This window comes from Chiloscyllium plagiosum, chromosome 17 (genome assembly GCF_004010195.1).
Source record: "Chiloscyllium plagiosum isolate BGI_BamShark_2017 chromosome 17, ASM401019v2, whole genome shotgun sequence".
In the NCBI taxonomy this organism is placed as follows: domain Eukaryota; kingdom Metazoa; phylum Chordata; class Chondrichthyes; order Orectolobiformes; family Hemiscylliidae; genus Chiloscyllium; species Chiloscyllium plagiosum.
The window spans coordinates 71,976,021-71,995,262 of NC_057726.1; the positions used below are offsets into that span (position 1 = coordinate 71,976,021).

The 19,242-nt window shown below is 42.3% G+C and overlaps 2 protein-coding genes and 1 long non-coding RNA gene across 7 annotated transcripts in view; 1 reads left to right on the forward strand and 2 right to left on the reverse strand.

Moving 5' to 3' along the window:
• The window catches only part of LOC122558615 (glutathione S-transferase A-like), an 18,263-nt gene extending 14,806 nt beyond the window's left edge, over positions 1 to 3,457 (reverse strand). The window contains exons 1-2 of the mRNA XM_043707404.1: positions 3,230 to 3,457; positions 2,970 to 3,035 (exon numbers count right to left, since the gene is read on the reverse strand). Of these exons, the coding sequence (XP_043563339.1) occupies positions 2,970 to 3,035; positions 3,230 to 3,397 (234 nt within the window). The 5' untranslated portion in view covers positions 3,398 to 3,457. The remainder of the gene's footprint in view (positions 1 to 2,969; positions 3,036 to 3,229) is intronic.
• A 7,259-nt stretch (positions 3,458 to 10,716) lies between these two features.
• The window catches only part of dnaaf1 (dynein axonemal assembly factor 1), a 131,954-nt gene continuing 123,428 nt past the window's right edge, over positions 10,717 to 19,242 (forward strand). For 3 of the 5 annotated variants that reach the window (XM_043707394.1, XM_043707402.1, XM_043707398.1), the window contains exon 1: positions 18,933 to 19,044. Coding sequence is in view for 1 of the 5 variants with exons in the window: in XM_043707397.1 (XP_043563332.1) it covers positions 10,801 to 10,822 (22 nt within the window). In the remaining 4 variants the exon portion in view is untranslated. Of the gene's footprint in view, positions 10,823 to 18,932; positions 19,045 to 19,242 lie in introns of those variants that run through there. The other 2 variants (XM_043707396.1, XM_043707397.1) reach the window with 2 other exon arrangements.
• Positions 13,590 to 18,938, reverse strand: LOC122558617. Its single transcript, XR_006314203.1, has 3 exons — positions 18,873 to 18,938; positions 15,508 to 15,620; positions 13,590 to 13,627 (listed from the first exon to the last, which is right to left on the reverse strand). It is a non-coding gene; the product is annotated as an uncharacterized LOC122558617 (long non-coding RNA).

Genomic DNA, 19,242 nt, shown 5'->3' on the forward strand with positions numbered 1-19,242 from the left:
ACCTGCAACCGCCAATCCTGTCCCTGTTCTAGCCATGTCTCCGTAATAGCCACAACATCGAAGTCCCAGGTACCAACCCACGCTGCAAGTTCACCTACCTTATTTCGTATACTTCTTGCATTGAAGTATACACACTTCAAAGCACTTTCCTGTTTACATGCACCCTCTTTTGAAATTGATGCCATGTTCCTAACCTCCCTACACTCCAGGTCCTGCATCCTAAAGCTACAGTCTAATTTCCCATGCCCCTGCAGAGTTAGTTTAAACCCCCCCCAAGAGCACTAGCAAACCTCCCACCAAGGATACTGGTGCCCCTCAGGTTCAGGTGTAGACCATCCTATTTATAGAGGTCCCATCTTCCCCAGAAAGAACCCCAGTTATCCAAATACCGGAATCCCTCCCTCCTGCACCATCCCTGTAGCCACGCATTTAACTGTTCTAAATCACAAAAAGCTAGTATCCACGTTCAGCAGGTAACAGGGAAGGCAAATGGAATTTTGGCCTTTATTGGAAAGGAAATGGAATATAAAAATAAATCTTACTAAAACTTCACAACACATTAGTCAGGCAAAATCTAGAAAAATGGGAACAGTGTTTGATCCCCTTATCTAGTAGGGATATACTGGCATTTGAGGCATTCTAGAGAAAGCTCAGTAGGCCTTTAGCTATGGAAGAATTTTCTTATGAAGAGAGATTAAGTTGGGTTTGTATTCATTGGAGTACAGAAGAATGAGAGGCAAACTTATTGAAACTTGAAATATTCTTAGGGGGTACAGACAGGGTAGATGTAGGGAGGTTTCTTTCCTTTATAAGCGTCCAGGACTAGAGGGCATGATTTTTGAGCAAGCCCATTTAAGACACAAATGAGAAGGAATGATTTCTCACAGAAGGCAGTGAATCTGTGGAATTCTTCACTGCTGAGGGGTGTTGAGGCTGAACCGCTAAGTATGTTCAAAGCTGAGACAGACAGACTTTTAATCAATAGGATAACAGAAGGAAGTGGAGTTGAGGATTACCAAGTCAGCCATAATCTCGCTGAATGGAAAAACAGACTTGATGTACCAAATGGCTTAGTTCTGTTTCACCAAAGTTGACAAACATCTGAACCTGATTTTGAAACTCTATAAAGACTGTAAAAGAGTCCAAATTCAGACTGCTACCTGTAACTTCATACATGCCTTTAATTTGGACCTGCTATCCAACATAAACACCCTCCATGTAGGTCACTCACCAGAAGCTTGCACTGGCACCATGGTACAAAACTCAGTCCCATTGGGCTACCAATGCAGTCCAACAGCAGAAAACATCAGAAATAGTCAGCAGTTTAGGAAATGTCCTCAGGAAGAGAAAGACAGAAACACAGTTCAGGGTTCAGGTCATCAGGACGATCAAAAGTTAGTAAATGACCAGATTTAAACCATGCACAGAAGCAGGGAAAGGACAGGATGAAACATAAGAGAAGGTCAGAGATAAGTGGGAGGCTGGAAAGATTAAATAATAGAAGGAATGATGAAGCAGACAAAAGACAGACAAGGTGAGGGTTTCCACTGGATGGTCCCGTTTCCTCCCACAGTCCAAAAATGAAGAGCTCATTCCTGATGAAGGGCTTATGCTCGAAACATTGACTCTCCTGCTCCTCAGAAGCTGCCTGATTGGCTGTGCTTTTCCAGCTCACACTTTTTGACTCTGATCTCCTGCATCTGCAGTCCTCACTTTCCCACAGACAAAGATGTGCAAGTTAGGTGGATTAGCCATACCAAATTGCCCATAGTGTTCAGGGATTAGGTGTGTTAGCCATGGGAGATGCAGGATTACAGGAATAGGGTCATGGGTCAGGTCTGGGTGTGATGCTCTTTGGAGGGTTGGTGTGGACTTGTTGGGCCGAATGACCTGTTTCTGCACTATGTGGAACAGGAGTAAATGGGAAAACAGAATACTTGTCAGGAGCTGCAATGAAATGTCTCAGGGGAGGGGTGAGGTTGAGAAGTTGGGTGACAGCAGCCAAGATGGGAATTGAACTTGCACATTAGTGCTGGTGTCACTCTGTATTACAAACCACCATCCAGCTGATGGAGTTAACCCGATCCCTTAATGGTCAGTGCTCTCATCTCCTGTGGTTATCTGCCTCTAATGCAATTGACCCTAATCCCACTTCAACCTTTTTCCCCCCCAAGGTCATAAACAAGACAGGTGTGGTACTCCCAAACTTTCAACCTGTTCCTCTTGGGACACAATTCTTTCCTACCTCAACTCCCACATTACTTCCGAGGATCTTCTGAAATCTTTTGTTTGTTCCCAATCTACTGGAACACCCCTCCACCACCACCCCCCATGGGACCCCCCTCTCTCACCTCTGTCCCCAGTCCACTGACTGTGTCAGCGCCACTTCTCACCATGAGCTGGAAAATTTCATCAAATGATTCCAGTCTAGGAGACAGAAGTATAAAAACTGGGAAGTGACATGTTGGTTTTCGGTTAGGGATTCAAAAGGAGCTCCAGCAGCATGTTCTAGAAACAAAGAACTGCGGATGCTGGAAATCGAAACAGAAATCGCTGGCGACTCTCAGCAGCTCTGGCAGCATTTGGAAGGAGAAAGCAGAGTTAACATTTCGGGTCCGTTGACGCTTTCTCTACAGAGACGCTGCCAGACCTGCTGACTCCTTCCAGCATGTGTTTGCTTTGGTCCAGCAGTGTGTCATTTCACTGTTCCTCCCTGGAGTGGTGTGTGGGACCAATGGCTAGGAGAAGCTCAGTGACAGCCTTAGCTACTCCCACTTGGGAGGCTTTACAGCAATTCTCGATTTTCAACAATCTGCGCATTTTACTTCGGTGCAGGTTTGGTACTTCCGTGTGTCGGGTGAACCAGGAGGGAGAGCCCTATGGGGTCTCAAAAACGGAAATCCCAAATTGCCTAAACTTGAGAGGACTGGAACTTGACGCTGTCTTGTTTTGATCGGGCTGATTCTTACCTCCAAGTACATGCAGGCTGCGAAAGACTCGTTCACAATGTTCCCGTTGTGCTTGAAGCTTGGGAGCTGCAATATATTTTTAAAAAGAGGGCTAATTACTCCACAAGGTCGAAAATCCCGCACAGGTTTCACCTCCAGAATGACTTGAAAGTGGTTGCTTCCGAATTAAAGCTTCAGAACAGCGAGCTGGGCACTTGTACTGGTCTAAAACCGACTACATTTGATTACAATGCTGTTGAGATTATTAAAACCCGCCTTACTTGTCCTCTGGGGTTCACAGCCAGCACCTCCGGTGACTTGTGGTCCTGCTTGTCAAAACACAGCAATTTCTGCGGGATCCCAAATAGTTTCTTCTCTTGCAAAGCGATCATGATTCTCCAGCAGGGAGGGGAGCCCGAACCCCAGTACAAGATAGTGTTGTCGGCCATTGTGCAGCTCTCACACACTCACTCGCTAACTAACTAGTTAGCTAACACGCCGAGCCCTTTACTGCAAAGTCATCACCCCACCCACCGTTTTATGAGTTTATGGTCAGCTGATCAGCAACAATTTCGCAATTCAGGAAATGACATTGCAAAAATAAATTCAATAAAAAATTGTGCGTCCATTCACCTGGATTAAAAAGTGCAAAGGACTTTCACTTCCATTGATAAGGTTATTTTGCTGACAGCGACTCAGTGAGAGAGAACGGGGCTACCTGGTGGTTTATTAGAAACGCACTACAGTATAAACACCTCGGAGTAGGAGCACATCGAGTCTGCTCCGCAATTCAATGAGATAATGGTTGATCTGATAATCCTGGGCTGCACTTTCCTGTCTTTTCTCCACAACCCTTGATTTAATTACTTATTAAAAATCTGTCAGCTATGAAAATACCTCACCTCAACAGCCCTGTAATGACTTCCACAGATTCACAATCCTTGGAGAAGAATTTCTCTGTTTAAATGGGCAATCCCTTATCTGAGATTATGCCCTCTGGTCCTACACTCTCCTAAAACACCAAACAACTTTTCCACATCCACCCTGTCAAATCTGCATGTTTCGACAAGGTTACCTTTCATTCTTCTAAATCCCAATGAATACAGACTTGATCAACGTAATCTCTCTTTATAGAACAATTTGTCCTAGTGAACCATCTCTGGACTCCTTCCACTGCCAGTATTCCTTTCCTGAGGTAAAGGGCCCAAATCTATTCACAGTATTCCAGCTGTGGTCTGATTAGTGCTTGGTGTGGTTTGGGCAAAACTGCCCTATTTTCATACTCCATTCCCCTTGCAATGAAGATGCACATTCCATTTGACTTCCCTATTACCTGTTGAACTCGCACAGTATATATTCTGAAGATTTTACAATTAATCAAAATGTTTGACCATAAATATCTTGCAGTGATCAATTATCACTTTCTGTCATTGAAACATAGGGACACTCTGCATGTGCCATAAGACCCATGAACCTGCTCAGACTTGTTACAACACATCTCTGGGATCTGAACCTAGACCTTCTGGGCTCAGAGAAATGGAGATTACGACTATATTACAAAACCATCCACCATCTCCTGCTCCTCTCTCCCAACCCTAAAGAACTTGTGGGCGGCACGGTGGCACAGTGGTTAGCACTGCTGCCTCGCAGCGCCAGAGACCCGGGTTCAATTCCCGCCTCAGGCGACTGACTGTGTGGAGTTTGCACGTTCTCCCCGTGTCTGTGTGGGTTTCCTCCGGGTGCTCCGGTTTCCTCCCACAGTCACAAAGATGTGCAGGTCAGGTGAAAATTGTCCGTAGTGTTAGGTAAGGGGTAAATGTAGGGGTATGGGTGGGTTGTGCTTCGGCGGGGCGGTGTGGACTTGTTGGGCCGAAGGACCTGTTTCCACACTGTAAGTAATCTAATCTAAACTGATGCAGGCGTACAGCATGATTCTGCATGATCGCTTGCTAGTGGTACCTAGTGAAAATAAACCAGAATGGTCTCACACAGGCAAAGAATTACACAGGTCATGTTTAAATTAGCACATTTCTGTTACGAGTCCTGGCAAATGGTGTTAGGACCAATGTTTTGAGAAGAAGCAGTCTGTCTGTCCCCATGCCAACTGAGTGCTTGAAGGTTGCTCCAGACTTTCCGATGGTAACAGAAATGCATTCCAGCCTGTACATTAGTGTTCAGTTAGCATCAATGAGGAAACTGAAACCCAAGGAAGTAAATAAAACTAATGTGCTAATTTAAACATGACCAAACTGAAAAGACACATATCATCTAAATAATAAGTGTTATCAAAGTAACATGCAGCAATTACTCTGTGGCATAAGAGGACCTGCAGAAAAAGAAACAAAGTTCACATTTCAGGTCAATGACTTTTTATCAGATTGGAAGAGTTAGATAGGTTTTATAATACAACAGGAGAAATGGGAGGGAGTAAGGAGGAAGACGTTAAATCATAAACAAGCAAGGCAAAAGGAGATGGTAACAGAATAAGCAAAGGTGTTAATGCAAAAAATACAGAGTTGTTGCCGAAGGACCTGTTTTCACACTGTAAGTAATCTAATCTAATCTAAGGAGGAAGACGTTAAATCATAAACAAGCAAGGCAAAAGGAGATGGTAACAGAATAAGCAAAGGTGTTAATGCAAAAAATACAGAGTTGTTGCTAAAAGCTGTGGAAGTAATTGTACAATCCCAATTGAATCTTCATTAACTTTCTACATCAATCAATGTGGAGTCAGCAAACCATTTTTAAACTTCTTGCAGGGGATGTGAGCACTGTTGGCAAACTAGCATTTGTTGCCCATACCTAACTACCCTAGAACTGATTAGCCATGTCAGAGGTCAGTCATCAGTCAATTACATCACTGTGAGGCTGGAGTCAAATGTAGGCCAGACCAGGTAAGGACGGTAATTTTTTTTCCTTAATGGATATTAGTGAATCCGATGGATTGTGACAATATTTGACAATCGTTATATGGTCGTCATTCGATATTCTTTATTTTGAATTCCAGATTTTTAAATCAAATTCAAATTTCACCATCTGCCATGGTGGGGTTCAAACCCATATCTCCAGAACCTTACATTTGGGTTACCATAAGACATGGGAGCAAAAATGATAGCATTCGGCCCCTTGACTCTGCTCTGCCATTCAATCATGGCTGATAAGTATCTCAACCCCATTCCTCTGCTTTCTCCCCACAACCCTTGAGCCCCTTGACAATAAAGAACTTATCTATCTCTATCTTAAATATACATAATGAACTGGCCTCCACAGCCTTCTGTGGCAATGAATTCCATAGATTTACCATTCTCTGGCTGAAGAAGTTTCTCCTTATCTCCGTTCTAAAAGGTCTTCTCTTTACTTTAAGGCTGTACTCTTTTGGTCCTAGTCTCGCCTACCAATGGAAACGTCTTACCAACATTCACTCTGTCCAGGCTGTGCAGTATTCTGTAAGTTTCAATTACATCCCCCTCCTCATTCTTCTAAATTTGATCAGGTATAGAGTCATAGAGGTGTACAGCATGGAAACAGACCCTTTGGAAGAACACGTCTATGCTGACCAGATATCCCAACCCAATCTTGTCCCACCTGCCAGCACCTGGCCCATATCCCTCCAAACCCTTCCTATTCATATACCCATCCAAATGTCTCTTAAATGTTGCAATTGTACAGCCTCCACCACATCCTCTGGCAGCTCATTCCATACACGTACCATCCTCTGCGAGAAAAAGTGCCCCTTAGGTCTCTTTTATATCTTTCCCCTCTCACCCTAAACCTATGCCCTCTAGTTCTGGACTCCCCGGCCCCAAGGAAAAGACCTTGTCTATTTATTCTATCCATAAGCCCTCAAACGTTCCTCAGGCGATAAGCCTTTCATTCCTGGGATCATTTTCGTGAACAACCTAAGGTCCCAATCCAGGGTCAGTACATCCTTATTGAGGTATAGGGCCCAAAGTTGCTCACAATAATCTATATGTGTTCTGAATAAAGTTTTATAAAGCTTTATGAAGCCTCAGAAGTAGATCCTGCTTTTATATTCTCGTCCTCTTAAAATAAATGGTTTAAAGAATAAATCAAACATTGTATTTGCCTTCCTAACTACTGACTCAATCTGCAAGTTTACCTTAAGAGAATCCTGGACTAGAACTCTCAAGTCTCTTCACATTTCAGCTTTCTGAATTTTCTCTCCATTTAGAAAATAATCCATGCCATTAGTCAGGACTGCTTGTCCAGTGACTTAACCATGTTGCCACTGCTTCCCTAAACCAAAAGACATGAAAAGTGCTGCCTTTTAAAGCTGCACAACTGAAACTAAAAAAAAACCCACAACCATAAAAGATAGCTAATAAATGTTTAGGAATCAATCATTGTGCTAGTAACCAGTGCACACTCCAGTCCCTGACATACCTACAGCTCATGGAAGGTGTGAAGTGTAATGAGAGACACAGACATTGCAACTGGACTTTAGAAGAGGCAGGCAACCAGAGGAATCCCTCCACTTCGAACTAGGCCTGTCCAATATGAACTTGGAAGTGGACATGTTTGGAAGGCTGATGCTCAGCTTCATGATTCCCCACTCCACAAAAGATTGCTAACTGAAAAAGGGTTACACTGGAAACATTGACTTCTCCACCTCCTGATGTTACTTGGCGTACTCTGTTCTTCCACCATCCTGCTTGTCTCCCTCGGGTTCCAGCATCTTCAGTTTTTTTTGTCTCTAGCTATATGGAGACCAGGTTGCTAATAAGGGTGGTGCTGTTGATATCTGGTGTGCCAGCCTCTACCTTGCAGTGGTTTAGTGCCAACACTCGCCACCAGAGAACATTAAGTTGTTGATTCCAGGACGTTCACTGACTTCACCTTCTCTGCAGATTTTATTTTTGTAGCTTCCCACATCATTGTCCTCCAAACCTGCATAGCCTACTTCTACCTCCTTACCAAAATCCATAAACAGGATTGTGGCACACCCATCATTTCAACAGGTTTCTGCTTCACTGAATTTATTTCGAGGTGTACAAAATAATGAGAGGAATAGATAGAGTCAATAGCCAGAGACTTTTCCCAGGGCAGGATTGACTGGTATAAGAAGTCATAGTTTGAAGATATTAGGAGGAAGGTATAAAGCAGAGTTAGAGGTAGGTTCTTTACACAGAGAGTTGTGAATGCATGGAATACATTGCCAGTTGAGGTGGTGGAAGCGAAGTCATTGGGGAATTTTAAGCGACTGCTGGACATGCATGTGGATAGCGGTGAGTTGAGGGGTGCATAGGTTAAGTTACTATATTTTACATTAGGATTAAGTCTCGGCACAACATCGTGGGCCTAAGGGCCTGTTCTGTGCTGTATTTCTCTGTTCTATTTCTTCCTACAAGACTATTCTTGTTCTCACCTCATCCAGACTTTTCCTACTTACATTCATGACTTGGAGATGCTGGTGTTGGACTGGGGTGTACAAAGTTAAAAATCACACAACACCAGGTTATAGTCCAGCAGGTTTAATTGGAAGCACACTAGCTTTCGGAGCGACGCTCCTTCATCAGGTGATAGTGGAGGGCTCGATCGTAACACAGAATTTATAGCAAAAATTTGCAGTGTGATGTAACTGAAATTATACATTGAAAAATTGATTGTCTGTTAAGCCTTTCATCTGTTAGAATACAGTGATTTACACATGAAAGAAGTGAAACTATCACTGTATTCTAACAGATGAAAGGCTTAACAGACAATCAATTTTTCAATGTATAATTTCAGTTACATCACACTGCAAATTTTTGCTATAGATTCTGTGTTACGATCGAGCCCTACACTATCACCTGATGAAGGAGCGACACTCCAAAAGCTAGTGTGCTTCCAATGAAACCTGTTGGACTATAACCTGGTGTTGTGTAATTTTTAACTTTGTACATTCATGACTGTTCTGACACTTTACATTGTAAATTGTGAAACTGGTTTCCTGGCTCCAGCCACCTCGCTATGACCCTTTTCATGCAATCCTTCAATAAGCCCTGCTTCATTCGCATTTTTGACAAGCTTAGAAATAAATTGCAGGCCCACCTTGAAGTATTTAGAATATCAGCTTTTGGATGAGTGCAGAATACTTCTTAACAGATCAAATGTGTAAGAACATTGTCAGTGCAATTGAATACAGTTGAGTATCAAGGGCCACACATACAACAAAGAACTGGGCATGAGACTAACTCCTGAAATGATTGTGCATGAATCTAAAGAACTGAACCCCAGAAAATATCCAACTACAGATCTGGAATCAACAAGTCCACAGAGATATTTTTAGTGAAGGGGGTATAATGGAAATCAGATCAAATACTGTTAAAAATAGTCAGGACTCTGATCAGACTGGACATTAAATAAGGTGTTTACACCAGTGAATATTCAATGAGGTTGATAAAGAGATAACCACATGCTAAATCAGCCAGTAGAAAACCTACACAGATTTACAACTCTTTTATTGTTAAACTATAGTTCAGTACAAACACCCATTTCTACCCTTCTCTACTGAATCCTCTTACAATCCAGAAACCAACTCCCCAATTGGGAAAAATCCAACACTTTATTTATCAACAGAGAGATGTGAGAGATATAAAGTCTGTTATCAGTAGTTTTTAATGTGTCATTGATACAGAAGGAGTCCAGCAGAAGGCACTGTGTGAAAGCAATTGAAAAGAGAGCATCTAGCCTAATACTGAGCAGTAACTGAACAACTGAAACAATTCCAAAGTTAAAAATCATACAACACCAGGTTATAGTCCAACAGGTTTAATTAGAAGCACTAGCTTTCGGAGCGCTGCTCCTTCATCAGATGGTTCATCACAACTGCACCTTACATACCATGTTCGGTTCTGGTCAGACCCCTCCAATGACCAGTTTCCTTCAGAATCATACCAGAATTTAATATCCAGTTTATCTGGTGTACAAAACTCCCAACTGTCAGTATTATTACCAATTTCATATTGCCTAGCTTTTTTAGGCTGATGATGATACTATGATCTGGATGCAATAACAGAATAATTAGAATATGGTGACTGGTGGATGTTACATTGTCTGATTCATTCTCCTGTTCCTCTCATGGGCAGCTGAATATATTGTCCAGGGTGTCGGTAAGTGTTATTTTCTACATTCACAGTCAGCATTTCCCATTCACGATGACGACCTGCTTGTAACAATATTAACTCTGATCCCGTCAGTCATGTTGTAAAGCTCCTTAGAATTGTAGTACAGTTTTTATTGTGTCTAGTATTCCCATCTACTCCCCATTTTTATATCTATCAGCACAAATGTATCACCTATCATCATTACCTCGTAAAGTCCGTGCTAGAAGCTATCTTGTGGCATGCTGGTAGTGTCCCTATCCTTAATTTTGGAAGCCCAGGCTCAAGTTCCAGCAGCACCAGAAATATGTAATAACATCTCTGAACAGGTTGATTAAAAAATAGGCCAAATAAAAAAATTAAAATTGGTGCCAACATGACTGGGACCCACTTTACCATGTCTATGATCCATGGTATCTGTCATTTTCAAACTGTTGATCTTGTTCCATGTCCTTAACTGCCTGCCCGTACTTGACTTTATTCCAAAACAGGTGTAACTGTTTACTCAAGTCCTTGACGTATCCATAGATTTTACTGTTAAGTGGTCCTACATCAGCCTTACTGGCAATTATTCAATCTAGCAATTAAATGGCTTGACCAATCAATACTTCCAAGGGTGTGAGTCCCATATTCTTATTTGGAATTACTGGAAAGAGTATCAAGATACATAGCAAGAATGTTACTCACCTTTCCCAACTCTTGTATCATCTTTGTTGTGGAGTTTTAATGTTCGTTTCACGGTTTAAACCATGCAAGAGCTCTATGAATATGGTATGTGAATTTTTTGTTGAATTTCTATTTGCTTGCATACTTTCTTAATGACCTTACCTGTGAAATTGATCCTTTGGCCGGAATATGATTTCCTCTGCTAATATTTTTGCTACATATAGCTCAGAACATAAAGTGTTGGAATTTTCCATCTATTGGGTAAACCAAACTATGTTGTTTGTAAAGTAGGTGCACATGATACTCATTCTTTAGCCCAATTTTTCCCATTCCGAAACACAATTCCTCTATCAATACAAGCTACACATCGCATGCCTTCTTAACAACTCTATCAACCTGGGTGTCAACCTTCAGGGATCTATGTACATAAACATAGAGATCTGTCTGCTCATCTACACGACTAAGGATTTTACCATTAGCCCAGTTCTCTCTATTCCTGTTGCTCCTTCCAAAATGAATCACCTCACAATTTTCTGCATTAAACTCCATTTGCCACTTCTCAGCCCAGTTCTGCAGCTTATCAATGTCCTCTTGTAACCCACAACATCCTTCGGCACTATCCACAACTCCGCTGACCTTAGTATCATCTTAAATTTACTAACCCATCCTTATGCGCACTCATCTCGGTCAATTATAAAAATGACAAACAGCAGTGGCCACAAAACAGATTCTTGTGGTATACCACTAGTAAATGAACTCCAGGATGAACATTTTCCATTAACCACCACCCTCTGTCTTCTTTCAGCTAGCTAATTTCTGCTCCAAATCACTAAATCACCCTCAATGCCATGCCTAGGTAGGCAATAGCCTACTGTGGGGAACCTTATCAAATGGTGTGATGCTGGATGTGGTTCTGGAGAAAGACGCTTGACAAGTTTTTGATGTGACAGTGGGGCACCATTTCGTCAACAGCGACCACATTCAAATCTGTTCGTGACAAGAATAAAGTTGGCCTGCAAAAGCTGGCTTTGGATTGGGGGGAGGGCAGATTTTATTTTATTTTATAAAGCAGAATCTGGCCACACTAGACTGGGACAATTCCTTGAGGGCACATCTGCATTGGAGCAATTGGGGGCATTCAAAAAGGAGCTGGGAAGAGCTGGTCAAACATGCGTACTTTAGAGGGAGATGGAGGAGCAGTAAGTTCAGAGAATGCTGGATGGCTAGGACAGTCCATGACTGGACAAAGACTTTTAGCAAGTCCAAAGGTAGCAATTCAGCTGTTGCCCTACATGAGTACAAGTAGTGCAGGAGGGAACTTATGAAAGCAATTAGAAGCGCAAACAGAGGCATGAGAAAGGACTTGTGAACAGGATTAGGGAGAATCCTAAGATACTTTCTCAATACATTAAAGGGAAGAGGTTAAGCAGAAAAAAGTAGGGCCCATGATGGACTAAGGTGGCAACCTGTGTGTGAAGCCACAGGATATTGGAAGGGTGTTGAGTTCATCTTCAGACTGGTAAAGAAAAAGGGTAGGTGTGGAATTTAAGAAAGGGGATAATAAAAAACCTACACAGTTTGGAAATGGGAGCTATTGCAGGTTCTGTTCATCTTAAAAACAGATAAATCCTCTAACCTGATGAACTGCATGCCATGAGACAAGGTAGGAAAGTGCAGGGACTCTGACACAAATTTTTAATTCCTCTCTAGCCATGGGGCAAGTGCCAGAGGACTGGAGGATGGCTAATCTCGTTCACCTTTTTAAGAGAGCTGGTAGAGTTGAACCAGGAAATTATAGACTCATCAGTGACAGGGAAACTATTGGAGAAAATACTGAATGAGCACATTGATACCCACTTGGAAAGGCCTGGGTTAATTAGGGAAAATTTGCTTGGCTTTGTCAGAGGGGGGTCATGCCTGACAAATGTGTGACAATTTTTTTGAAAATGTGATGGTGTGCCAATGGGGAAAGTTTTAGTTAATCAAGTTAATTTGAATTTCAGCAAGGCTTTTGACAAAGTCCCACAATGGAGGCTGATTGAGAAGGTTAGAGCACATCAAGGGAAACTTAGTAAGATGGATCAGAAACTAGCTTAGTAATAGGACAGAAGGGTAGTGGTCGAAGGCTGTTTAAGTGTCTGAGGGCTAGTATACAACAGTGTACTGCAAGTAATGGTACCATAATATAATTTCTTTAGTGTCCAGGCTTTGTACTTTTAAAATACCTGATACTCAATATACTCTAAATTTTCACAGTAGTGTCTTATACTGAGGTACATTATTAATAAACAGCTTGGTGGCTTAACTATAATTTATTTTCAAAGAGATATTTTGTTTTTAACCCATCATTGTACTGTGACACTGACTGAGAGATTCAGGAGTTCTTGAAGGTGCCATGCTGGATCTGAGAAACAAAATTAAAATTCCTACATCCTGCGTTAGGAAGAATGGGTTAATTAATCCTAATGTCTCCCAAATTCAGAAACCCCAAATTTATAATCTATTGAGCATTATAAATTCTCAAGTCTTTATAAGTAAATTCTCTGATTTAAATGGGGTGAGGCAAAAGTATTGGATGTTATTACATGATCACCCTCATCCTTCCTTCTGTGGGTGGCATGGTGGCACAGTGGTTAGCACTGCTGCCTTACAGCTTCAGAGTTCAATTCCCTTCTCAGGCGACTGTGTGTGGAGTTTGCACGTTCTCTCCATGTCTTCGTGGGTTTCCTCCGGGTGCTCCAGTTTCCTCCCACAATCCAAAAATGTGCAGGTTAGGTGAATTGGCTATGCTAAATTGCCCATAGTGTTAGGTGAAGGGGTAAACGTGGGAGTTGGGTCTGGGTGGGTTGCGCTCCGGGGGTCGGTGTGGACTTGTTGGGCCGAAGGGCCTGTTTCCACACTGTAAGTAATCTAAAAAAAAGAGATTGGAGCCATGTGTACTCGTTTTGTTTTCAGAACAAGGGGAAAACTACACTCCTTGTAATGTCGAATTTTACTTTCAAATTCTTTGACAGACTTTTTCAAAGAAAATTATACTTCAAATGTTTCAAAATTCCAGTTTTTTCTCTAAAGAATCAATTCACACCAATTGATATTTAATAAGAGCAAATTTTACTATCCAGAGTTAAAGATTCTCGAGGGCAACCAGGGACAGGTGATTAATTCTGGTCAGCCAGCAATGCCCACACCCCACAAGTAAATAAAAGTAATATTAAAATGAAATTTGGATGAAAGTTCACTCTGACACGAGAACGAAATTACAGAATTGCCAATTCAATTTCAATAATTCTCAAGTTTTTTTTATTTAAAACTTTTTTTATTAAACTAAATAGCACAGCATTGTAAGGGAAAGAGGAAATAAATTTGTGTCATTTGTTGAGTCTGCTTTCTTCAATTGGCTTTATACAAATGTAATTAAGGAAGTAATTTCTCACCAGAAACCTTTAACATTCTGACTCCAAATAAACATTTTGCAGTTATTGTTTTAAAGACCACTATTAGCTCTTTCAAGGAACCATAAGGCCATAAGAAATAGGAATGGAAGTGTGAGAAACAAAGCTCACTCACTTCAATAATTTCAGTCCGAGACAAGATCTGAATCAGTAGTGTCATTTATTTCACCCTTGCAAGAGGGTGCGATGTCCACTGTCTACAAGGCAGGGACACACACACACACCGAATTCAACTAATACACGATATTTATGCAATTTGGTTCCTATTTTTTATCCCATTGTTCAAGGGACCATAAGGCCATAAGAAATAGGAATGGAAGTGTGAGAAACAAAGCTCACTCACTTCAATAATTTCAGTCCGAGACAAGATCTGAATCAGTTGTGTCATTTATTTCACCCTTGCAAGAGGGTGCGATGTCCACTGTCTACAAGGCAGGGACACACACACACAGAATTCAACTAATACACGATATTTATGCAATTTGGTTCCTATTTTTTTATCCCATTGCTCCTCCCTGTTTACATCTTCCACTTCTCTAAGACTGGCCCCATTACTCCTGTTTATCTCTTGCCTTATCCGGCCTGATCTGTGACAAAATGCTTATTTCTGGCCTCACAAGGCCGTTTGACCACATCCCGCTGTGGCCCATTGTTAGGTATTATCTACTCCCTCCATCTGTGCTTTCCCCAACCATACTGATCCTTATGACCTTCTAATTGGGGTTTGTTTCTGTGTTTCTGTAGAAGTGAGAAACAGATGCTTATAACTACTACTTGTGCAAGCATATCTGACAACCTACATCCTGGGGGGCACGGTGGCACAGTGGTTAGCACTGCTGCCTCACAGCGCCAGAGACCCGGGTTCAATTCCCGCCTCAGGCAACTGACTGTGTGGAGTTTGCACGTTCTCCCCGTGTCTGCATGGGTTTCCTCCAGGTGCTCCGGTTTCCTCCCACAGTCCAAAGATGAATGAATTGGCCATGCTAAATTGCCTGTAGTGTTAGGGTAAGGGGTAAATGTAGGGGTATGGGTAGGTTGCGCATTGGCGGGGCGGTGTGGACTTGTTGGGCCGAAGGGCCTGTTTCCACACTCTAATTCAAATCTAAAAAAAATCTAATCCTCACAGCACCTTATCTATTTGTCTGTAACATCCACCATTGTTTTGTAGTCACGTTTCATTCTTGCATACAATTTTACCTAATACAAAAACAATTATGTATTTCCTCCACATAGTTTGCATTCTAGTTGACTCAGCTCTTAGTTGAAACAATTACACACTGGTGTGAGTTCATTTACCTTGCATAAGTAATTATAATTGCATAAGTAACACTACTTTACCTATATCCCACAGAAGTAAGGTCATTCGGCTCATCGAGTCCACTCAAAGGGACACATCACCATAACCTCAAAATTTTAATCAATTTGCTTTGCACCACAATTCTTCTTTTTATCTGGGAGAATCATAATAACATGTTAAAATCCCAGCACTGAATATTTCACTTAAGTCTGCCTTCATAGGTTTTTTTATAACACAATCACATCACATCACATCCACACTTTCATAACTCCATTTCCCATTTCATAACTCCATTTCCCATAGAGATATGAATTCTGATAAGTTACAAAACATAAGTTACAAAGCAGAAGCTATATATAAAACATTTAAAAAGCAAGGAACAAAAACAAATACATAAAACCAGATCACACGGGGTTAATGTTTAGTTCAGTGACTTCAGGCACTCAAGATATTCATACTTATTATCCCAATGAAATTTAAGAACATTCTTGCAACTTTTGTTTTACACAATGAAGCCTTCTAAACACTTTCCTCCAATCTCAGATCTTAACTTTATGCTTCAAACTTTGTTGTTGCAGGAAAGGGACAGAAATGTTTATATTTATGATTAGATATGCCAAGCAAAAGTACAGAAGCAAAGCAGAAGTTTCCCTCCTCCATTTTGGCTGTAGCAGTCGAGAGGTTACGGTTGGCCATTTTGGCTGTAGCAGTCAATTGGAGCAGCAGGAATTAGAATTTCAAGATAAGAGAAGGTAAAGCAAAGAGCGAAAGAGGGGATGAGAGAGACAGGATGGGGAAGAATGTGGACAAGAAACAGAAAAAAAGAGAGAATTTCAGGAAAAACAGCAGAAATGGGAGCTTGAACCAAGACAGCTTGAGCTTATGATAGACTCCTACTATATATCTTGATCACATTAATATCACAAATTTAAGGCAATTTTCTCATTTAGTTCTTAAATTTGGAGAGAGAGATGAAAATTTTCAACTCTTTCAAGTGGGTAGCACAACAGTCCAGCACTTACCATTACTGTGGAGATACTATCCTCAAGGATGAAATGGAGACTATCACTGATTAGGAGGCAGCAAAGAAGGATATCCTTCTTTGGCCAGTTTGTGCCAAAGGCATACCATCAAAAATTCCATACCATCAGAAAATGATCTAATCAGATATAACTGGAATTTGAAAGGCTTAAGCAGCTTGCTTTTGACCAGTAAGTATGATACTTACAAAGTTGAAACTTTATTGCTGGAACAGCACAGCAGGTCAGGCAGCATCCAGGGAACAGGAGATTCGACGTTTCGGGCACAGGCCCTTCTTCAGGAATGAGCAGAGAGTGTTCAGCAGGAGAAGATAAAAGGTAGGGAGGAAGGACTTGGAGGAGGGGCGTTGGAAATGTGATAGGTATTTCCAACGCCCCTCCTCCAAGTCCCTCCTCCCTACCTTTTATCTTCTCCTGCTGAACACTCTCTGCTCATTCCTGAAGAAGGGCCTGTGCCCGAAACGTCGAATCTCCTGTTCCCTGGATGCTGCCTGACCTGCTGTGCTGTTCCAGCAATAAAGTTTCAACTTTGATCTCCAGCATCTGCAGACCTCACTTTCTCCTTGATACTTACAAAACAAAACTCCCCAAAATGGTAGGGCACTGGAGTGTTATTGAACAGAAAGACCTAGCGGTGCAGGTGCATAGTTCTTTGCAAGTAGTAGACAGGATGGTGAAGAAGGCATTTGGCACATTTGCCTTCATTGGTCAGTGCACTGAGTATAGGAATTGAGATGTCATACTGCAGCAGTTGTTTAGTGAGGCCACTTTTGGAATACTACATTCAATTGTGGTCTCTCTGTTATAGGAAAGATATTGTTAAATTTGCCAGGGTTCAAAAAATATTTAAAAGGATGTTGCAAGGGTTGGAGGATTTGAGCTATAGGGAGAGGCTGAATAGGGTGGGGCCATCTTTCCATGCAGAGTCAGAGACTGAGAGGTGATCTTGCAGAGGTTTATAAAATTGAGGTCATGGGTAGGGTGAATAGCCAAGGTATTTTTGTCCCCCAAGTAGGGGAGTTCAAAACAAGAGGGCAGAGGTTTAAGGTGAGAGGCAAAGATTTAAAAGGGACATCAGGGGCAACTTTTCCACACAGCAGGTGATGCATGTATGGAAATGAACTGCCAGAGGAAACAGTGGCCACAGATACAATAGCATTTATATGGATATATGAATAGACCATAAGACCATAAGACATAGGAGTGGAAGTAAGGCCATTCGGCCCATCGAGTCCACTCCGCCATTCAATCATGGCTGATGCGCATTTCAGCTCCACTTACCAGCGTTCTCCCCGTAGCCCTTAATTCCTCTAGACAACAAGAATCTATCAATCTTGGCCTTGAAGACATTTAGCGTCCCGGCTTCCACTGCACTCCGTGGCAATGAATTCCACAGGCCCACCACTCTCTGGCTGAAGAAATGTCTCCGCATTTCTGTTCTGAAATGACCCCCTCTAATTCTAAGGCTGTGTCCACGGGTCCTAGTCTCCTCGTTTAACTGAAACAATTTCCTAGCATCCACCTTTTCCAAGCCATGTATTATTTTGTACGTCTCTATTAATAGGAAGGGTTTAAAGGACCATGGGCCAAATGAGATTAGATTAATTTAGGACATTTGGTCGACATGGATGAGTTGACCAAAAGGTTTGATGTATGACTCAATAAATGATTAGGTCATCAGTTTGCTCGATGAGCTGGTGGGTTTGTTCTCAGACATTTTGTGACCATGCTAGGTAACATCATCAGTGAGCCTACAGCGAAGCGCTGGTGTTTTGTCCCATTTGCCATTTACGTGTCTTGGTTTGTTGTGGTGGGTGATATCACTTCTGTTTCTGAATGGTTGGTAAACAGGGTCCAAAGCTATATGTTTGTTAATGGAGGTCCGGTTTGAATGCCAGGCCGGTAGGAATTCCCATGCGTGTCTTTATTTGGCCTGTCCCAGAATGGATGCACTGTTAAAAATGATTTTCACTGAGTAGTTTAAAAACTCTTCCTCCTCCCATTTAAAAAAAGAGGCACAGAGAGTGAGTGATCCAGGCAGGCAACCACATTTCCTGATGATTATGAGCCGATCCACAGAGAAGACCTCCAATTGGTTTGGGGTGACTGGGGAGGATAAGGTAGAGATGGAGGCAGTGACAGAAAACTGAGCTATGACCCTGCAGCCAGTGACAAGGGGCTGGTAAAGAAGATTAAAGGAGAGGAGACCCTTTACCTGTGGGTCTACCTGCAGTACAACCTGCACTGTGAGGATTCACTGACCTGCTCCAAGGCAGTAACCTGGCTGCTACTATCATTCCCAGTAATCTCAGAGAAGCATGATGATGTTATTAAAAGGTCAAAGTAACCTAGAAACAGAAACCAACCTTACTTGTAGCTGCCTGCCCGTCCCGGCACTGCGCGTGCGTACAGTTGGGGCCGGGGCCGGGGCCGGGGCCAGACCGGGCTTGTGCCGGGTGCCGCGGGGGGTTGTGGGATGTTTGACGGTTTGTTTCCCTGGCAACCGGCGGCGTTCTGATCTCGAGAGCGAGGAAGAGAGTGAGTGTGAGAGGGGGATGGATGGGGTTGTAATGGACGGGCGGGGAGGGAGGGAGGGTAATGGGGAAGGGATGTCATTGCGAGGACAGGCGTGTAATGACAAAGACAAGGGTGTGATAGAGAGAGGAGAGCAATGGGGAGGTGGCTAATGGGAAGGAGTGGGCTGATGAGGAGGGGTGGTAATGGGAAGTGGGAGGA